The sequence below is a fragment of the Podospora anserina genome, chromosome 2 (assembly GCF_000226545.1).
Source record: "Podospora anserina S mat+ genomic DNA chromosome 2, supercontig 2".
Taxonomy (NCBI): Eukaryota; Fungi; Ascomycota; class Sordariomycetes; order Sordariales; family Podosporaceae; genus Podospora; species Podospora anserina.
The window spans coordinates 3,727,168-3,747,442 of record NW_001914858.1 but is presented as its reverse complement, the minus strand read 5'-3'; the positions used below and the strand labels follow the sequence as shown (position 1 = coordinate 3,747,442).

Here is a 20,275-nt window from a genome sequence, read left to right as displayed (position 1 = left end):
CCCCCCGTAAGCGTTCAGTCAGGTCAGGCCACCTTGCTCCTAAAGCTTAGGCCCCATAGGATGTAGTTGTGTGGTTTAAGTGATTTGTGGGTTTTCGTGGCCGTTTTGCTCCATTTGGTAGTTTTTCCAGACCACCATCAATACATCACTTTTTTCTTCTGGCCTGGGTGCCTGAAAAAAGGGAAACCCTTGTGATTGCGCCCCGAGACCTGGGAGGGAATTAACTAAAGAGTGCATAGGTACGCTTGGACAGTTCACAAATATGCGACCCTCATTCTACAAATCACTATCATCTGACAATGTCCTCATGTTTCAAAGTTCACTAATAAAATCCCATTGCTGTCTATCAAAGAACAGGGAGCGTCTGAATCTCTAACCCCCCTGAGATACCCCCATGCCGCTGAGCTTCCATTTAAATGTGGCCCCCAAAGCTGGTAAAAAGGATGCACGCCATATTCCCGATTACCCACAAACCCCAAATCACCAACGTCCTCATCACAATAAGTGGTTGCTTAGCAGCTATATTCAATGAAGAGCCCAGCATCCGCCGTGTTCTTGAACTGAACCGAACCCAACTCGGCGGCCTCAAAATGGTAAGTCATCTTCTCCCTGCAGGCAAAACTGTTGATGGTGATCTTGACTGCCTCCTTAGTCGTCGGACCAGGCAAGGCAGAAGGGAAGCGAACGGTACCAACGAGGGAGTCGGGGTTAGGACCATCAACGTCGGTGACGTTGACAGCAATGGGGTTGTCGCCTTGCTCAACCGAGGAGTCTCTAATCGAATAGTCGGCCGGAAAGGCCGCAATAAGAGAGCAGGGACCACGGGCGTTGGCGGGGACGTTGAAAGAGGCATTGCTCGAGCGGTGGAGGTGGATCATATCGGGGCGGTAGGTAACGTTCATTCCCTGGAGATCGGACTGGATACGCTGGCAGGTGTCAAGGTTGGTGCCAGAAGTAGGGGCGGCAAGGGCGAGGCCGGCAGCAGCGGAGAGGGTCATGAAGAGGGTTGTTAACTGCATTTTGAAAGGTTGGTTGGTTGTTTAAGAGTGGAATAGTGTGTGATGTGTGAGCTGGTCTGGAGGTGATGTTGAGACTGTGGTGGTGATGATGGACAGAAAGGGGATTTGACCTGGGAGCTTCACACCTTATATACCTAGTGATCTTCTCAAGGCCTACCTGGCACGATGAAGAGTTCATCCAGAAATTGGACAACCGCATCGCCATCGCCTTTGTTTTGTCACCAGCCTCGTGGATCATTGAACGCTCCAAGTCCGAGGCCAGGAGCAATCAGAATAGGGGGGCATTGTTAGCTCTGCTCAACGAGCGGCCGATAGTAGTAAACGCATAGCCTACTCTGAGATTATCGGCCGTATGAGTGCTGCGTCCAGCAAGGGTTGCGGTGGCTGTGAGAGCTCCTCGCTCTGTGTGCTGTGACCATTGTGATGTCTCCGGCATGTCGACTGTCAATCCTTGCTGGACAGTTTGGTCAAATGTAAGGCCGAGGAGTAAGTTCCTTAGCCGTATCTCGAGCGACTTACCTGGGTGCTCCGTCTTCACCACTACGGGTAACAAGAATCGGGACCATATAATAGGTTGCTCTTCCGAGCTCACGAGGCGCGTCCCGGCCGAGTCATCCTGTTTGGGTTCTCTCTTGCACTGGATGACATTATCTTACTAGCAATCCTGAAAAGTCGATGAAAATGCAAATGTTCTTGTAGCCTTTCGCATCATCGTAGATACGCACTGGTGTGAAGTTCCAGAAGGAACCTCTCATCAAGCTAGAATCACAGACCGTGAAGCAAGAGAGATACACCGCAAAAGGCCTGCACAAAGCCTAAGCACTTCCACAAATAAATACTCAGCTAAGGATTCTTGACTTATTCAAGAGAGACGTTTTACTTGCGGTGCTTCGCCCTGTGACTGCTAATCTTGCCCAAGCAGTCGGGCTAAGCTGCTCCGGAACGGTGCGGGGTGTTGTCAGCCGAAAATCAAGCTCGCTCCGTTGCCTTCGGATTTGTTTGCTAACAAGATCGGATTCCGCTTATATGGATGAAGATGAAAATGTGATAAAAAAGATGGTTCAACAATAGGCTCATCATATGGCGAAACTCCATCACCGACATTCATCAATAACATGGCTCGATGGCCGAGCGGTCTAAGGCGCTAGACTCAAGATATCTCAATATCTTCCTATCAGCATGGCAGGTGCATTCTAGTCTCGAAAGAGGCGCGCGTTCGAATCGCGCTCGAGTCAATTTACTTTTGTATTTTTGTCCTCTTGTTCTTTCCTGTACTCGGGCGGTTGAAGGACAAGTTTTGCTTCGCTGGGGAGGACAAGTACGAACCCTTTTCTTTGAATCATCTCGAGAGCTTGAGCAGAATAAGACACCAACCAAGGCAATCTGAAGAAAGCCACTTGGGACCATGGACAATGTAATCCGGAATCTGGGTGGGCCAATGACGACCACGACATCTGCTCCACTTGCCTACATTGTCTTGCTTGCTTGCACATGTCCCGGAAACGGGATGCGAACTCAGGGCGTCATGACGTTGATTTATTGGGTGAAGACATGCGACGTGGCTTTTGATTGAACTTTAATCCGTGAACCTCTCCGGCCTCGATTGTTTACTTTCCCGCCTTTCTGCAACAGTTGACGTCTTGAATCCGTATCCCGATCTTTTGGTTCACCAATTGACTTACACAGCTTCACTGCGCCAAGCCATCACCATGAGTGCCGCTCCCGAAACCCAGAAGCCAACCAACATCACTGGTGAGGGAAAATCAAGTGAGCAGGAGACGACCCCTCTCAGCAAGCAATATGACACCCCTCTCGGACTTGCCCACACAACCATGCAGGAGCTCAAAGACCGTATCAAGCTTCACTACGACCTAGCAAGCGACTACTACTTGAACCTCTGGTACATCTCCAGCTTATAAATACCTTACTTACATTGTCACGACACTCACTAACAAACCCCCCCAGGGGCGAACACATCCACCACGGATACTGGCCCCCCTCCTCCCCCGACCTCCCAAAAGAAGAAGCCCAAATCAACCTCATCCGCCTCCTCCTAGAAACCTCACAAATCCACACCTCCCCCGCCCCAACCTCACCACCCCTCAAGATACTCGACGTAGGCTGCGGAATAGGCGGCACCTCCCGCTTCCTCGCCCGCGAGCTAGCCGCCCACGTGACGGGCATCACCATCTCCAGCAAGCAGGTCCAAAGCGCCAAAAAGCTCTCCGATAGCAGCAGCAAGCAGTACCCAGACGGGGAGTACATCCCCCTCGGCCCCGGAAAAGTCCGCTTCATCGAGCTCGACGCCGAAACCCTCGGGAGCTACTTCACCGGCCCGGACGACAAGTTCGACATTGTCTGGATCTCAGAAGCGCTCTCTCACTTCCCCAAGAAGGATCTCTTTTTCAGGAATGCGTTTGATGTGTTGAAACCAGGCGGGAAACTGGTGCTGGCGGATTGGTTCAAGGATGAGGGCTTGACGCAGGAGCAGTTTGATGCGGATATTAAGCCGATTGAGGATGGGATGCTGCTGCCGCCAATGTGCACGGTGAATGGATATGTGCAGTTTGCGAAGGAGGTCGGGCTGGAGTTTGTGGGGGGACCGAAGGATATCAGTCAGGAGGTGAAGAAGACATGGTAAGTTTCCTGAACAGAATAGTCTCGAGGAGGTTGGTTGCTAACACATTGGTGTAGGGATATTTCTTGGTCGTTGATCCAGAACCCGTCCTTGTGGGCGTTTGCTTTCAGCCAAGGCAGAGATGGCATTGCCTTTTTGCAAGCATTCCGTGCCATGAGGCGAGGGTATGCCAATGGCAGCTTCCGGTATGCTGTCATGGGGTTCGCGAAACCATGATAGATCCCTGTTTCGATCTTGCATTGAGAAACTTTTGTACAATTGCGCCCCTACATTGCATCCTTAGCTAGAGCAAAATCATTAATGACCAGAAAGGTTTTATTGAGTGTTTTGTTCCGCCGCCATCGCCCGCCGAAACACCTGATGAAATATGTATGGATATCTTTGCGCCCGCCCTGTCCCTATCTCGCATGTCCCCAATCATGTGTGGTATCATGACTGCTCCCGCCGTGAATGCATCGCGTCTTGATTACGTATCGTTGCACTGGACTCGATCCCGGTCCCCGGTGATTCGGTTTATTGGTATCTCGTCTCTGTCGTTCGTGTCCTTCCCTTCTCCCGGCCAATCATCTCCCGTTCGAAAAAGCAGATTTACGCGCCACCGACGAGGATGTTGTTAAGGGGAACGTGGATGAGCTTGACGAAGTAGCCGACGGCGCCCATGACTGCATAACTGTTAGTCAACTGTATTCGGTATTGGTAGCTGTAACTAGACCGGACGTACTGAGGAAACCGACGCCAACGGCTTGCGAGATCTTGAGGAACTCCTTCTGGTCGGCTGTTCAATAGTTAGCATGGTGACACCCCGGCTAAGAGACAAGGCATAGACAGACGCTTCTGGGCCTTGTGGATGAACTGGATGCCGTCCTTGAGGAACTCGCGAGGGACGTCGAGGATTTCTTGCACTTGGTCGGACATTGTGGCGGTTTGTGTGTGGGTGAAAAATGAATTAAAAAAGAGTTAAGATCAATTGATTGATGGTTGCGTGCGTGCCGGCGAGGAAAGGGAAAAAAATGTCGTTGGGCAATTCGGTCGTCTGCTGAATTGTCGCGTGGTGTACAGGCAATTTGGAGAACGGACTGCTGGAAGGCCACCTGGAGAGAGCTGCCAGCTTCGCCTTACCAAATCTGCCACATCGCCTTAAGATTTAGCGTAGGGGTGAGTTTGACAGGGGATGCCGGACCACAAGGTGGCCAGTGCGCCCCGTTCACTTACACTTTGATACGGGAAATCTTCGGTTGACTGTTGGATGGCTCTCCAGCCAGCAACTTCTCAACTCTGTGTTCCCTTCTCTCTCGAAGAAATATGGACCATTTCACGGAGTCTTCCACGCATATACCGCCAATCTCGCCTTACAAGGATCAGCCAGCTTTTGATACTTTGCGCTTGCGCATCGGACAGACCGACAAGGCCCCACTCATTTACCTCATCCGATATCGAACCCAGCCTCGGAGCGTTCCGTGAAGCTCTCACGGGCCGGAGGATTATGTTCGGAGGTCGGCGGAAGTACGCCGCTACCCTACACCCACACCATCTCGAGATCCTGCGAAAATCCAAGGACAGGAATGTGATATCGATATTTCAGACGCCTTCATGACCTTCATGGCCTTCTCGCAGTCTCAATACTTCATCAGTTAGATAAGCATCGCAGCAATCATCCCGCATCCGATCGCAATGTCTCGGTGTGCCAAGACAGCGGGGCAGCTAAAGTGCGGAGCACCGCCGATCGAACAGCCCGGATGACCTCCCGGAACGAATTACTTTACGGAACCACCCACCTTTGAGGTCCAGCTCTGAGACATGCAGACTTCACAGCTGTTGAGGCCATTCACAACATGCATGCTAGGCCGAACAGGACCAGGTCACGGCGGTGAACATCTTGCTGTATGGTACAGGTCTCGAGCTCGGTCGTCATCGGGCCCCAATGCGGCCTACGATCAACTTTTGTGTGACGTGCAGTTCCTCCCACACTGGTACGGCGCTTGGGGATTCATGACCGGCATGGCCGCTTGCAGGGCCGGGCGTTGACGGGCCTCGCTCTCGGAGTTGGGTGATGACACTGGCCTCAAACTGCTCACTGACTTCTTCCCCAACATTTCACAGCGTGGGGTATTTGAAAACACGAGCTCGCTGGCACTCCAGTATTGGCTAGTTGTTCCCAAGAAGCGAGGTAGTAGATGATATCTGTCACCATTCTAACTCAGAGGCTACAGAGTCCGGTCGTGCGTGTTGCATACTGCCGAGTATCCATCGCAGCCAATCGTCATGACTGCAGGTATTCCAGTCCCCTCTTTCGGGCATGGCATCCGCACCTCACGGTGATCCGTTCTAGCCGTGATGTGCCTGCTCGAGGCGAAATTCACTCTCCGCTGTCCGTGCCTGCCCTTCTCAGCAAGCAGGACTGCTGCCCAGTGGCTGACGCTTGATTGCCCCCGCAGAGTCATGGTCCGACTTGATGGGAATAGGCTTTCAAAAGCTGCATGTTCCCCCGGCATGATATCTCTCGCCTCCTGTTCCTTTCTTTCCATCCATGTGGTTTCTATCTTTACCTTGCACCCCTTTGTCATCCTCTCCGAATTCTCAAAGAAGAAGCCTTCGACCAATCACCAACCATTCCAGAACAAACGTCATCCGCCTATTGAGGCTGGCCTTTGTTTGGCCAAGATCGAAACAACAATCGATTGATCGCACTTGGCCGGCGTCTCTCGACCTGCCGCGCGCCTGTTCTGCTCACCTTCGCGGGGCTGCCCCACAAAATAACCTCAACCTAGGTGAGCCTAAGTGGCCTCATAACCACTCGTTGACTTTCGCTTCCTCTACCCGAGACCGAAAACCTTCCCAGAAGCACCAAATGTTGTCAGCCTTGACAATCTGTTGCTGGTCTGGACTGCGGGCCAAGTTAGGCTCAGTTCCGTCTTTTCCGTGGAAATCCGTACAAGGCAAGGCCTCGTCTGATTTCCCATGTCATATAACAATGCCATTCTCAACGGTCGTCAAGTGGCGGCCCTTTTATGTCGGTCAACGTTTCGCACCGCTTTCACTGCCCTATTCTTTGTGCTGGTCACTTGATAAACCCTCGACGGCCACATACTCGCACCTTCGCCCCCTCCCCTTTTGAGGATCTGCTCTCCTCGACCGAAGTCGTCTTTATTTTTCCTTTTCTCTACTCTCTGTCTCCGGGAATGCCTGGTGTATCCCCTCATTTGTCTCATATTTAATTTTTTATTTTCCCCTTCCTATTGCTTGTTGATCTTCATTGTTCAACACCCCTAGGGTCCTTCTTGGCCCATCAACTCATTCACTTCCGTCCGGCCCGCTATATCCGGACCTTCGCACCACACAGTAACACAGTCCCACAGTGGCGGCTAGGCATCGTCATCAGCACACTCTTTGCTTGAATACATAAACACCAACTAAGACGTTCTTCACGATGCGTAGACCAAGATTCAGAAAGTCTCCTTCGACGAGCTTCTCAACGATATCCGAAGATATGGCTACGCCTCCCAGAAGCCCATCACAAACCTCCACACGAATCAGGGACACGGGGTTCCCCGATACATTCTGTGGAAGTAAGTTATCAAATACCCAAGTCCTTGTATTGTTCAGACTCGCTAACAAGATGCCCACAGATAGGAACACCACCCTTCCTCACCCTGACGCCAAGATTGGTCCTGATGCATGCATAACGGAAGACGATGTGAATGTGGGCAGGGCACTCATCAGGCACAGGATGTCCTTCCAAGTTCAGACTGAGCGACCATATGGTCGATCTCTTAGCCTGTATGACCGCAAAGTCAGCGGCTCTTCTGACGAAGGAGCTCTGGCTACTCTAGGCCGCATGGCTCTTGGGTCTATTCGACCCAGTGCTGAGCAACCCGCTGGTATCCGACCGACGTCTCGGGATGGCCATAGTGTCACTACCTCCGACGGCACAGGCTCGCCTCCACACTCACCAACCCGCCAAGTGAAACAGGATCCAAGAGACGCAGCCAGGGATCCTAGAGACGGACGCCGACATCGTCGCAGGAGCAGTCTCATCAACAGGCTCTTGCACAGATAGAACAGCAGAAGCCGGGGAGTTCGACGGAAAATTCGCAATTGGTCTTTCGATATGGGGGGGAAGGCAAGGGATACCTCTTCGGGGGCAGCATTTCTTTTACGAGCGAGGAGTTCCGGTAACAATTATTTTGAGCATATGCATTTACATGGAAGGGAGCCGCATGAGCAGCACCACGGGAATCAACAAAACATGGGAAAAGCTGGGCGTAATTCGACAAAGAAGAAGCACACGCCGCAGAAGAAACAGACGAAGGGGAAGCGACAGCATGCAGACTGTATGTCGTGTTTCTAGTGGGTGATATGGGCAGATTATCACCTGGCCTTCTGCTCGAGGCAGAGACTTGCTGGGTGGTCTACTAATTACCTACCTAGTACCCATGGCTTTTCGCAATACTCCGTATTGGAGAATCATTAATTGAACATCATCTCAGTACTCATTGATTTGGAACCATACTTTGCCCGGTGCTTTTGCCCAGTGCTCATACGTGAAGCTTGATCGTTTATGTGGTGGCCAAAAGCACAACCCGGAAATATTTCGATCTCATCAGTGAGATGGCAAAATGCTTTCCTTGGAATTTCGCCCTACATAAACCCAGAGATATGCAACCACGAACGACGCTCTCACACTTTGCTGTTATGCCCCATATATGCCCAGACATAAAATGATGCTGCTGACAAAAAGATGCTTTCCCCCACAACCTTTACTCCCTCTCACTCATATCATTCCCCCTCCAACAAAGAGGGAATTTAGCTCCCCCGGTAAGTGGAATAGCTATACGGCGCCAGCAACAGCGGGACATGATACCTCTCCCCCTCGGCCACGTTGAACACGACGTTGACCTCGGGGAAGAAGGTCTTGTCGGGCCCGCCAAAGTAGGACTCGGTGTCGAACTTGAGGACCCAGCGGGAGGGGCCCCTGATGGAGCCGAAGACGTCTTCGAGGGTGTAGACGGGGACCTCGCCCGAGGAGGTGGCGGAGGAGTAGGGGAGCCAGGTCTTGATGCGGCCGTCCTCGTCGGTGGTGGACTCGAAGACTGGTGGAGGGTTCAGGGGGCCGGGGGAGGCGGTGGAGGTGGAGAGGAGGGAGAGGGAGACGCGGACGGAGCGGGCGGGTTGGCCGAGGGTTGTGTCGAGGATGTGGCAGGTTATGCGGTCTTTGGTAGTTGTTGATTCGGTCATTTTTGCGCTTTGAGGGGGGTGGTGGTTAGATTGGATGTGAGGAGAGGGAGGGGGGAGGGGGGAAAAGTGAGGGTATCACGAGGGGGTAGTAGGCAGGCAATGACTTACACTGAGAGGTGGGCTACAAGCTGAGTGAGTGGGTGGTGGGGTGGTGTAGCAGGGGGAATGGGCTTATCAGAAGCGATAAGAGGAGGGGTTGTTGTTGTGATGAGTGAGCTATGTATAGAGAGAGACAAAGAAACAATGGAGAGAGGATAGGTAGAGGATATTTATAAACTTGAAAGTCACCATATAGAAAAGGATCGACAAGAAGCATTACACTACTAATACCCCTGGAATGGATTTGCTTGCGCTTTCTTGGGGGCTGATGCGATGGCCACATGGGTGCACCAATGCTCAACATCCACTCCAGAGAGCTTCTCAGCCCCGCTGCCACCGGACACAAGCGTCGGTATCTGCCGCTGTCCGCCTGCTTGGATGCCACCAGTTGGATACCTACCTGGCTTGGATACTTTGCACGGGGCTATAAAGTGTTGCATTGTTTCCTTTATTGCCTCCAGGTGAGGACAGACAGGACGTTGTACACAACGGTGGTATCCTCGCCTCACCGTGAGCTCGAACCACAACACTGATGATAAATGCGGCTCAGGCGAAACAAAAAAGTCACCGCTCTTCTGTCCGTCAACTATTGATCTGCCTGAGGGCGGCGAGATGATCACGCTAATCAACAAAGGTGGTAGCTTTAGTAAACAAACAGATTCAGCTGTGTACCTGTTGTGGAAGTTCGTCAGCTTCAGCTTGGGGCCAAAAAAACAGTTTGCGTCGTAGCGATGCATGAAGCTGAGCTGCTTCTCCATTTCTTCCTTCCGAACTTCAAGACAAGATGCCTCCCATCAGATGCCAAGACATTACCCCACCAAATGAACCCCCCCCCCTGTCGAGGTCGAGCTTGCCCCGCCACGAAGCCAGTGACGTTGCGGGCTGGCAGGCCAGACCCAGCGACGTCCACACCCGACGGTGGGTTTCCAGCTGTTTCCAAAGCCCCTTGGGACGCGACAACTTGGACCAATCTTGACCACCACTTGCACAGCTTGCCTTCTTTCTCTCTCTCTTCTTGAACGACCGTAATTCCGCAATCTCTCCAGAATTCCCGCCGCTACCTACACTCAGTAGACAATCGCCAAGATGTCGACCGCAGTCATCAACGCCGACGACGATGCTATGGAGCCCACGCTCCAGTCGATCCTCGACCAACGCAGCCTCAGATGGATCTTCGTAGGTGGAAAGGGTGGTGTGGGCAAGACGACAACCTCGTGCAGTCTTGCCATCCAGCTGGCCAAGGTCAGGCGCTCTGTGCTTCTCATCTCGACCGATCCCGCCCACAACCTGAGCGACGCTTTCAGCCAAAAGTTCGGCAAGGACGCCCGCAAGGTAGATGGTTTCGAGAATCTCTTCGCCATGGAGATTGATCCAAATGGAAGCATGCAAGACTTGCTTGCTGGACAGGCTGAGGGTGAGGGCGCTGAAGGTTTGGGGGGTATGGGGGGTATGATGCAGGACCTTGCCCTCTCGGTAAGTTATAAGAGTGTTTGTCAGTGATATATCAACCAGTCTGGCTAATACCGTACTTCTTATCAGATTCCCGGTATCGATGAAGCCATGTCCTTTGCCGAAGTCCTGAAGCAGGTCAAGTCACTCTCCTACGAGACTATCATCTTCGACACCGCCCCAACCGGCCACACACTCCGTTTCCTCCAGTTCCCTTCTGTTCTGGAGAAGGCCCTGAAGAAGATCTCGCAGCTCTCTAGTCAGTTTGGAGGAGTCCTGAACGGACTTCTGGGCGCCAACGGTGCCCTTCCCAACGGTCAGAACCTCGGTGAGATGATGGAAAAGCTCGAAGCCCTTCGCGCCACCATTTCAGAAGTCAACCAGCAATTCAAGGACGAGCGCCTCACCACCTTCGTCTGCGTCTGCATTCCAGAGTTCTTGTCTCTCTACGAGACGGAGCGTATGATTCAAGAACTGGCTAGCTACCAGATTGATACCCACTGTATTGTGGTCAATCAGCTTCTGTTCCCGAAGCCCGGTTCCGATTGCGAGCAATGTACGGCCAGACGGCGCATGCAAAAGAAGTACCTCGATCAGATTGAGGAGCTTTACGACGAGTTCAACGTGGTAAAAATGCCACTTCTGGTGGAGGAGGTTCGAGGAAAGGAGAAGCTGGAGAAGTTCAGTGAGATGCTGGTCAAGCCTTTTGTTCCCCCGTCATAGGATACAGGCGGATACCAAGCATGCTCAAACATTGATTAGTATTCTAAAGAACGAGAGAGGAAGATAGTTATCACTGCTTTGATGGGTCTAACCGAGAAAGGATACCCTGATTGTACATCAGCAGCGCGGGGTGGTCCCTGGCAGCGGCACATATTGAAGAGTCGGACTGGCCAGTGGCCGTACGGGCAGGCAGTGGACGTAGAACTCCCATTTCAATGCGGGGGGTTAACCTGGCTGGAAATCGCCGAGGACCGGCTTGCACAGTTCGAGGCGGGTGTTTTAGATTTAAGCTTTCGGGAAGTCGTAGCGATAGGTGCAGCTGGTCTTTCTGACGCAGGTCGGCGATATTTGTGGCGACTGTACAGATCAGGTCTTCCAAGGGCTTGGAAGGTGAGAAGATGACCACGGTATAAATTGAAGCCTCCACCACCAAAGGAAAGGATTCGAACTGTTTTATCTTTTTGAAACGGGGCGGCTTTTTTAGCTAATCTGCTGTATTGGGATGCTGAGGGTAGCGAAGAATTAGAGCATATAGCGAGCGAAAATATGTGGTTTGCTTTCCAATGCAGTTTTGGTCCTTTTCCATGTTTGTTGATTTTTGTTTGAATATCTAGCTCAAGTTTTCATGTGATAAGAGGAAGCTTCACTGGGATAAGGCACGGAACATGATTTTTAAGAATTTCAATTTTGTATTCCCAGAATGTCAGCACAAGACTTGAAAAAAACAATCACCAACCAGTAACAAGAAGAATGAAACAAAAGGCAAGAGAGAAAGTGTGTGTGTGTGTGTGTGTGTGTGTGTGTCAAGTGTGTGGTATATATACACAAATAACACTCAGTTTATCAATCCGAATTTCCCGGTTATTTCCTAATTTCCCTTCGCTTTCCCATTGCCCCTACTCCAGCATCCCATCCATCCATACCAATCCACCCATCCATCCTATGTCCCTTTGCCTTGTTGAATAACCCCCCTTCCAACCTTCCCTATCCCGGCTCGTTTTGGACATCCCACCGCTTTCCTGTTTCCCGCTTGTTTTATTTTGTTGTGTGTGTGTGTGCTGTACGTTGCTGTGGAAAAAAGAAGGAAAAAAAGCAAGGATAATTCACAACCCCGCCATACCAAGCCACATTTGCTCCATGTGGTGTTGTTTTGTGGTGATTATTCATGTCACAACCAACCCCAATCCCGAAAACATCCCCCCCAAACTACAGCCCCAGATATAGAAGATTACAAGAAGAATCAAGAGAGTGAGAAAAAAGAAAGAGGAAAAAACGCCAATGAGAAGAGTAATGCAACTTGCTCCTCTTGAAAACCCGGTCCCCGCTCCAAAAGCCAGATAGCTTCCCACGTTTCACACACATCCTTATGTTCGCTTGTTTGTGATGATGTATATACACCCCCGCCCGGCCTCACCACCCCCATGATGAAAATCATTATCGTTACAAAAAAAAAAAAAAACCTCAGCCTGCTCAAAGCTCCCGGTAATCACTCGGCCTGACCCTTTTCTGGCGGTTCTGGTGGCGGTGCGGGTTGACTGGCTTCCGGAAGTAGGCGTCCTCGTCATCAGCCGGTTGGTGGGAAAAGTTCTTCATCATGCCGCCGCCGTTCATGCCCATACCCATACCCATCATCTGCTGCGGTGGCCTCTGCTGCTGCTGCTGTGGCGGGTGCTGGTTATGCTGCTGCTGCTGCTGTTGTTGTTGTTGTTGTTGCTGTTGATGCCCTTGAAACCCACCACCACTCGACCCACCCCAGTTGTTGTGCCGTGGGTTGAAGTTGTTATTGTTGTTGTTGTTATTGTTAGGCATTCCCTGGAACCCGTTCATCATCGGGTTCATCATCGTGTTCATCATCGGGTTCATCATGTTCATCCCATTCATGCTCATGTTGGGCATGCCGCCTGGTCCACCAAAGCTGCCGGGCATGCCCCCAAAGCCGCCCATCATGTTCAGGCTCATGGGGTTCATGCCGGGGAACATCATCGGGTTTATGCCGGGCATGTTCATACCGGGCATCATGCCGCCGGCCATGGGGTTCATGCCGTTCATCATGTTGTTGCCGCCCATCATGGGGTTTACTGGTGGCTTCTGTTGAGTTGGCTGCATGGCCTTGGGCGCCTTGGGGATCTTGGGGTTCTCGAGGGCATCTTCAGCGGGCCGCTTCTTGGATGTTTGCTGGCTTGGCTCGCTGTGGACAGGTGTCGAGGTGGCGCTTCGGACCGAGGGGGTGGATGTCGTGGTTTGCTGCTGGGCAGTTTGCTGTGGTGGCGCAGCCGGGTTAGCAGGGGCCGGCGAAGGAGAAGCAGACTTCTTGATGTTTGTTGGTTCGACACCGGTGGCCTGGGTGGATTTGGTTGATGCTTCGCTGGGGCTTTTTGGGCTCTTGGAACCCTCCTTGGCTTTACTATCCCTGTCGGCAAGCAATTGCTTGAGCTTCTCGACTGCTTCCTCATCTGTCTTGAGATCATCAATCAAGACACCCTCTGCATTGCAGGCAGGGCAGACGAAGTCGCTCTCAATGAGAGCGTTGGTGATGCAGTCATTGCAATACGTCTTACTACAACACGGAGTCTTCATTGGCTCTATGAACATCTTCTTGTCGATGGAGCATTCCAAGCCTCTCTCTTGGACCTCTTTCTCCCCTTCCATAGCTGCCTTTGATGCCGCGTTGTTCGACTTGGCCTTGGCCTGGAACCTTTCCCATGACACCTTGTCAGGCTCTGCAATCACGTACTCTCCATCAGCATTGACCATGATGCCGGATGGTGTCTTGGAGTCATCTCCATCAGCATTCTGACCAAGCGCAGTTGCCTTGTCGACTGTCTTGAGGAAAGACTTGGGAATGCCAGTGGTACGCTTTACGCGAGGGCGGTTGTCGAAATCGGGATTGTCGTTGGTTGGGCAAAGCTGAATCCAGTGGCCTTTCTCACCACATCGGTAGCAGATATAGCCTTGGGGTGGGTCGTGGTCGGGAACATTGGCGGGCTTTTTGGGGCCACCCTTGGCGACATACTGTTGAGTAGCCATTTCCTCTTCTCTCGAGGTGAAGTGCTCGGTTTGGGCCTGGAAGACGGCAGCCATCTTCTCCTCTTCTGTCATGGCGCTGCTTAGTTGCGCTAGAGTGTTGGACTGGGTCTTGGCCGCTGGCTTTGCTGTTTGCTCCCTGCGTGACGAATTCTTCGCGTGGATGGGCATCTTTCCAGAGACATATCGAGCAGCGCCGCCTCTTCCGGGATTCTTCGGGGGCATGCGCCGGGCGATGACAGTGGTGGACCGGGGAATGATGGAGGTGTCATCGTCATAGACTGCCATCTTGTTAGCTCGCACACCTTGAATGTGAAGCTGAACCTAGCTGCTTACCTTCTTTTCCATTTTCATCAGCATAGATGGCCAGGTCAAAATCTGTGCCGTCACCGAGGCCAGCGCGAAGAATGATCTCGCGCTTGAGCTCGAAAACAGAAATGCCTGTTCCATCAAAGGCCACTCGTGTTGGCTCTTTTTGCGACTTGAACTTGAAGAATACTGAAGACGCCATCTTGGGTCTGGTTGATGGTCGAAAATGTAGCTGTCAATTAGAGTCGTGTCGGCGCTCTCTTCTCTGCTAAACCTGCTCGCACACTAGGAATGGGTAAAGCGAAGCGAACTTGAATTCTTGATTCCCTAAACCAGGTGACGACGTTTTGCCTTTTTGTTCTTCTTCTTTCCTCAACTCAACAGGTTGAATGGGAATCAATTCTGATATGCTTTCCGGGGGAGACAGAAAGCGCCTCGTGAATGGACGATTAAAAAAAGGAAAAGTACAAAGACCCAGCGCTGCGAAAATAGCACTCTATTCAATTGAGCTGAAAAGCAGTGATGGATTCGTGTGCGACTCCTCCCTCCTAAAAAACAGCACCCCTTCTTGATCACTTGCCAACACTTGTCCCCAACGCTCTGTCAGCCAAACGAAAAGAAGCAAAAAAACAGACCCCACTCAACGCTAGCAAGCAAAGGAGATGCTCCTGCAAGCAGACTGGTGATGGCGCGATGGAAATGTGATGGCGATGGATTCCTGTGATGGATCGGTTAGATGGACGTTCGTTCCTCTGACGCGCCGCCCTTTTCGATGTCGCCGCTGCTTGGTCCTTGTTTCACCGTTGCGCCAATCCCGCGTGATGATCAAAGACGCAACAAAATTCTTCCAGATGCGAGAGGAAGATATTCGCGAGGAAAGCGACTGTTGCGATGGTCAATCTGCAAAAGGTTTTGGCGATGTGTTGCACCCGTCGTCGTTGATTGTTGGAGCAAAAGGGCTGGTGGAGGTGAAGAAGTCGAGAGCTCGGGGTTCGGTTAATTAAAGTTGGCCAACGGTCAGATGATTAATAGGTCAGCCGCGAGAGGAATGTTCCGAAGTCTGGGCTCCGCAAGCAGAAAGTCGGCCTGGATTTTCAGGCAAAAAGTGGGGTTACGAGCCAGCCCGCTGGCAAGTGATGCATGTGGCTGACAGCAACAATCGAAACCTCACACAATAACAGCAGATTGAGGCACTCTCTATTGACTATTATCATGTGTGAGGTCAGGGCTGTTTTGACTTTTATCAAAGAGTTTGAGTATATGTCCGAAATGCTGTTTTTGTAGTGAATTCGGTGCGAACGTCATATCCTGTGGCTGAAACGCCGGTTGCACTTTACCTTCAAAGTTACACAGGGCGGTCTCCGATGGTAGTGGTGCCATAATGATGCTGTGCTCAAAAGGCTTCTGGAAATCCACTGAAAAAGACGAGCAAGAATCTGGGAGAATGAGCCGATGATCATCGTCACAGTTGCGTCCCCCTCTCTTGTACTCCCTGGACACCCGCTTCTTTTTGAACTGGCCAACTCCCCGCGTCTTTCTGGCAATTGAACTCCCTTCATCCGGTTTCCCTGCGTCACCACCCACCTGCTTTATTGTGGCCTCCTCATCTTCATCAACTTGGGGCACCCCCGAGCGACCGGGAACTTTTTCGCAGAAGCCAAGAAAAAAAGCTTCTCCGTCTTTCCCATTCTCGAGGGTGTGCTTGTCTCGACAATCACATCTCGCCGTGTCTAACACTTCCTTCATGAAGTAAATCCGCTTTCCTGCACACGTGCTCTTTGCACTACTGCTTTTTACCCTTTCGTCTGTACTGCGCGAGCGACGACACCATACCGGCCGATCAACCCGTTCCCGTCTTTCGCCTCCCCCACGTACTTCCAGGATCCTAGCTCCTCGACTCTCCGCCGCCCACCACCAACTACCACCGTCACTCCTCCAAACTTACTACTCCAGCTTCAAGATACCCCATAACCATCGTGAAATAAACAATCATCACCAAAATCAGCCAAAATGGTCCTCACCCACACCACCAACCACACCTACGCCCATCCCTTCCCCGCCGTCTCGCTCGCTTTCTTCCTCCGCTACTGCTCCCCCCAGCTCAACCCCTTTGCCTCTCATGTCCTCAGCACCGACACCATCGACTCCCACATCGACCCTGCCACCGGCCGCCTCCACACAACCCGCATCCACCTCAAGAAGTCCCGCATGCCCCCCGCCGTCATGAAGCTCCTCCCTACCACCCTCACAGGCGGGACCGCCTCCCAGGCCTCGTACATCCTCGAGACTTCCGTGGTGGACATGCGCGAAGGCTGGATGTCCACCGAGTCTCGCAACCTCAACTTCGTCGGCGTGCTGTCGGTAGTCGAAAGACAAATGTACAGCATTCCCAAGACGAGAACTCTGGACAACACCGAGGTGGAAACCAAGGTTGTGTTCAGATCCAGGTTGGGAGAGAAGCTCCGGGACAAGTTGTCGCATCAGAACCTGTCTACCACTGCCCAGGAGGGCGGGTTCTTCGCCAGGCTGGGAGCGAGGGGTATCCAGAGGAGCATTGAAACGCTGGCTTCAACAAAGACGCAGGATCAATTGGGGAAGAGCAGAGAGGGCATGAAGATGATTCTGGAGAGGTTGAGGCAGACAGGGATCATTGGTGTGCTAGAGCTGAGGCGGGCCGCGAGAGAGCGGAGTATGGCTGCTGCTTGAAGATCGTTATCGCTGAAAAGTTGACGATATCAAAGAGCGGCTATGAAAGTGATGACTACCAGGACATGTGCGCATAAACATTCATTAGGTGAGGTGGAGGCGGTTCGGCCGGTCTTATATTTCTCATACTCTTCACCGTTCCCTATCCATCTGGGCTACATTTTCTTGGTTCCTCCAACGACACCTCTTACAGGGCCGATTCGACTTTGGGGGCGGCATATCTATCATACACTCGAAAGTGATCCATCTCCAACACATACGCGGAGATGAAGGCAAGCCAGCTGCTATGCTGACAGTACCTGCCTCTAACACTGTTGTAACACCACCCTACTCTATTTTCGCTGGTTTTGGTTTTTGGTTTTTATCATTTCATCGGTTGGCGGGCGGAAAGCATGGCGTATAGGAATATCCTCGATTTTTTTTGGTTTTGTCATTGGACTGGTGGACGCCGAACAAGGCGGGTCTACTGCTGGGAGGAGGGGATGGAAATGTGTCTGGGCTGAATGAGGTGGAAACGGAGGGACTTGGTCCTGGTTCCACTCTTTTGTAGGATAATGTGTGTGAGAACAGCGGTTTTGGGCGAGGGGGAGGAGTATCGCATCACAAGGAAGGACAAAAAAGGGAAAGGAAGGCCAAAAAAGAACGGAAAAACATGAGGCTATCGGGATTCTCTTTGGCACAGTCTTTACGGCCTATTTCCCTACCTTATGTAACTGCCTAGTAGTAGTTGTTAGTTGGCTATCAAATCAAGATGGTTTTTTTTCGAGAGGGGTTGTGGTGTGGAACGCATTGCATTTCTTCTCTATGGGTTTGTAGCTGAGCGTCTATTTTAGAAAGGTGACTTCCCATCTGGGGCTCTTTACCTACAAGCCCTCCTCCGGCTTGTGATCACTCCAACTCTGAGGCGCCGTCCCCTCGCCCATCTCATTCGATGCCTGATCAGAGTAATACAGATGCCCAACCGTAAAGGTGTCGTGCAATTCATGCAGTCAACCCTCCCGAGTTTCCCTCCCCACGTCATGTTCTGGATCGCGAGAAGGGAGCCGTTTGATGGCAGGACCATGTCCAGCTGCCCGTGGGCGATGATGACGTTTTGGGTCTTGTCGATAACACTCGGCAAAGCGTAGATGATGGACGGGCCGGAGCCGTCCTCTTCGCTGGGCGAAAATCTGGTTCTCACCGCACACCTCCCAAGTGACATTCCTCGGTGCGTGGATGGCGGCTTTTACGTCGCCGCGGTCAAAGTATCTCTTCTTCCCCTCGAGGACGTAATCGATCCCTGCCAGGAACCCGAGAACATCAGACACGCGGGGGCAGGAGGCGGTGATGTGGTACATGTCGAAGCAGGGGTTAAGGCGGAGGGCGGCTTCTAGGATCCACCACCAGAGAGAGGTGCATTCCTCTGTAACGGTGCCGTTTTCCGATACTTCTGGGAGGGCAGAGGGCAGGTGGGAAATAGGAGGGTAGACGAGGTGGTTGTCCAGGAGGGAGGAGTAGCCGCACTCGGCGTCAGTAGTCCTGATCTTGTCGAGGAAGGTGTTGTTGAAGGGGAAAAGAGAGCTGTGGTATTCAACGAAGCGGAGCATGGGGATGCTTTGGTAGAGTTGGGTGTTGTCGCCGATGACAGCGTCCCCCAGGTACATGCCGGATAATTGGTGGTAGGTGGTGTCGTTTGTGTTGAGCATGGCGTTGGCAATGTAAGGGCAGTACATTCCGCTGTTTGGTGTTAGAAGATGTTGCCCTGGCTATAAGGGCCGTGAAATTGGAAGAGGACTTACGCATAGGACTCTCCAGAAATGTACACCTTGTAGCCCTGCATGCCGAAGGTGTCGACGAAATTCTTCCACCATCCTAGAAACTGAGCAGCGAGCTCTTCCTCATTGGTGATGGTTGGAACACCCGTCGAAAACCCTGTGCCTCCCGGCTGGTCAACATACACGATGCTGGTTAGGATGTGCCAGCTCCAAGGATTCCGCACGGGTTTTATAGTCCCTGGTGGCCAAAGGAAGGGACCGTGTTCTTGCAGAAGACCCTCGAAAGAGGAGCAGCCAGGCTGGAGGAGTTGTTAGTAAAAGCTGAACAATGAAGCGACAAATGATATCAACATACACCACCATTCAGCCAGATCAGAATCTCCTTATTCGCTGCTTTGTTTGGCGAGGGGAAGAACCAAAAGAAGAGGTTGCTTTGCTCATTGGGGAGCCAGCGTACGACTCGCCAACGTCAAAGTCGACATCGGGAATGGCGGTGCCATTGACGGCAAATTCTATTTACACCGAGTCAATGTCAACGTGGCTCGACTTTCGAACTCGGAGATAACTCACTCGTGCTGTTGGCGTTCAGAAAATTGTGCTTGGGAAACGGCTTGTCTTGAGGGTCAGGAAACACAGCAGCAGTCGATTTGCCGACCTTGTTGATGTGTTTCGAGATGCCCGGACGCAGGAGAGGACTACCCCTTCCTGTGCGGAGCCCTTCGACTGCCGTAAGGAGGAAGCCCAACACAGGGATGAGGCGCATCTTCGACTCGTTTTTGTTGCCGAGCTTGCGAAGCTTTAAAAGAAGAGACTTGAGACTTGGGTCGAATTGTAAACTAATTGTGAGACAACGCTGGGGGTGGTACATCTGAAGGGTCAGGGGAAATTAAATAGACGCTACCAGGCCAGGAAACACATGGGAGGTGGAAAGATGGGATTGCCAACTGTCTCCATTGCTCCCAGCACTTCCCTGGCAGGCACACAGCTCTCCTAAAACTCGCCATGTCAAAAAGAAGTAGGCGGAAACTTCTGTTGAGCATTAACAAGGTATCGCTACCGTCATATGAGGCATCGAACAACAGCCCAGGCTGAAGCAGGAAGATCGGAAGGAGCTATTGCTCGAAAGACGGCTTGCAAAACAAAGAACAAGATGACTGATGACCTCCCATCATAAAGTGCTTGATTCTTCAGAGGTGTATTGTCTGTCATCTTCTTGGACGGGATTGACCGTTCCAGGTCAACACCTCTGAGCAAGGTGTTGCTGAGAGGTGGTGGATACACTCACACAACAAAAATGAGACGCCGCTCCTCTATAGAGA

At 51.9% G+C, this 20,275-nt stretch overlaps 9 protein-coding genes across 9 annotated transcripts, besides 1 other annotated feature; 4 read left to right on the top strand and 5 right to left on the bottom strand.

Annotated features, from left to right (window-relative positions):
* Positions 1 to 512: 512 nt before the first annotated feature.
* PODANS_2_10830 (uncharacterized protein) lies at positions 513 to 1,019 on the bottom strand (the record flags this gene model as incomplete). The annotated part of the gene is made up of 1 exon (XM_001911859.1): positions 513 to 1,019. One exon carries the CDS (start codon positions 1,017 to 1,019, stop codon positions 513 to 515), a length of 507 nt encoding a protein of 168 aa, XP_001911894.1.
* A 1,117-nt stretch (positions 1,020 to 2,136) lies between these two features.
* Positions 2,137 to 2,254, top strand: a tRNA (tRNA-Leu).
* A 474-nt stretch (positions 2,255 to 2,728) lies between these two features.
* Positions 2,729 to 3,873, top strand: PODANS_2_10820 (uncharacterized protein; the record flags this gene model as incomplete). The annotated part of the gene is made up of 3 exons (XM_001911858.1): positions 2,729 to 2,919; positions 2,985 to 3,656; positions 3,714 to 3,873. 3 exons carry the CDS (start codon positions 2,729 to 2,731, stop codon positions 3,871 to 3,873), a joined length of 1,023 nt encoding a protein of 340 aa, XP_001911893.1.
* Positions 3,874 to 4,245: 372 nt separating this feature from the next.
* Positions 4,246 to 4,572, bottom strand: PODANS_2_10810 (uncharacterized protein; the record flags this gene model as incomplete). The annotated part of the gene is made up of 3 exons (XM_001911857.1): positions 4,246 to 4,319; positions 4,379 to 4,432; positions 4,488 to 4,572. The coding sequence occupies 3 exons, from the start codon at positions 4,570 to 4,572 to the stop codon at positions 4,246 to 4,248; spliced, it is 213 nt and encodes a 70-aa protein (XP_001911892.1).
* Positions 4,573 to 7,084: 2,512 nt separating this feature from the next.
* PODANS_2_10800 (uncharacterized protein) lies at positions 7,085 to 7,714 on the top strand (the record flags this gene model as incomplete). The annotated part of the gene is made up of 2 exons (XM_001911856.1): positions 7,085 to 7,223; positions 7,284 to 7,714. 2 exons carry the CDS (start codon positions 7,085 to 7,087, stop codon positions 7,712 to 7,714), a joined length of 570 nt encoding a protein of 189 aa, XP_001911891.1.
* Positions 7,715 to 8,460: 746 nt separating this feature from the next.
* On the bottom strand, positions 8,461 to 8,892 carry PODANS_2_10790 (uncharacterized protein; the record flags this gene model as incomplete). The annotated part of the gene is made up of 1 exon (XM_001911855.1): positions 8,461 to 8,892. One exon carries the CDS (start codon positions 8,890 to 8,892, stop codon positions 8,461 to 8,463), a length of 432 nt encoding a protein of 143 aa, XP_001911890.1.
* A 1,185-nt stretch (positions 8,893 to 10,077) lies between these two features.
* On the top strand, positions 10,078 to 11,163 carry PODANS_2_10780 (uncharacterized protein; the record flags this gene model as incomplete). The annotated part of the gene is made up of 2 exons (XM_001911854.1): positions 10,078 to 10,464; positions 10,531 to 11,163. 2 exons carry the CDS (start codon positions 10,078 to 10,080, stop codon positions 11,161 to 11,163), a joined length of 1,020 nt encoding a protein of 339 aa, XP_001911889.1.
* A 1,470-nt stretch (positions 11,164 to 12,633) lies between these two features.
* PODANS_2_10770 (uncharacterized protein) lies at positions 12,634 to 14,698 on the bottom strand (the record flags this gene model as incomplete). Its single annotated transcript, XM_001911853.1, has 2 exons — positions 12,634 to 14,483; positions 14,524 to 14,698. The coding sequence occupies 2 exons, from the start codon at positions 14,696 to 14,698 to the stop codon at positions 12,634 to 12,636; spliced, it is 2,025 nt and encodes a 674-aa protein (XP_001911888.1).
* Positions 14,699 to 16,506: 1,808 nt separating this feature from the next.
* PODANS_2_10760 (uncharacterized protein) lies at positions 16,507 to 17,202 on the top strand (the record flags this gene model as incomplete). Its single annotated transcript, XM_001911852.1, has 1 exon — positions 16,507 to 17,202. One exon carries the CDS (start codon positions 16,507 to 16,509, stop codon positions 17,200 to 17,202), a length of 696 nt encoding a protein of 231 aa, XP_001911887.1.
* An 859-nt stretch (positions 17,203 to 18,061) lies between these two features.
* On the bottom strand, positions 18,062 to 19,824 carry PODANS_2_10750 (uncharacterized protein; the record flags this gene model as incomplete). Its single annotated transcript, XM_001911851.1, is given in 6 exon segments — positions 18,062 to 18,352; positions 18,432 to 18,918; positions 18,981 to 19,255; positions 19,312 to 19,401; positions 19,404 to 19,468; positions 19,527 to 19,824. Coding segments are annotated over 6 exon segments (1,506 nt in total).
* Positions 19,825 to 20,275: the final 451 nt, after the last annotated feature.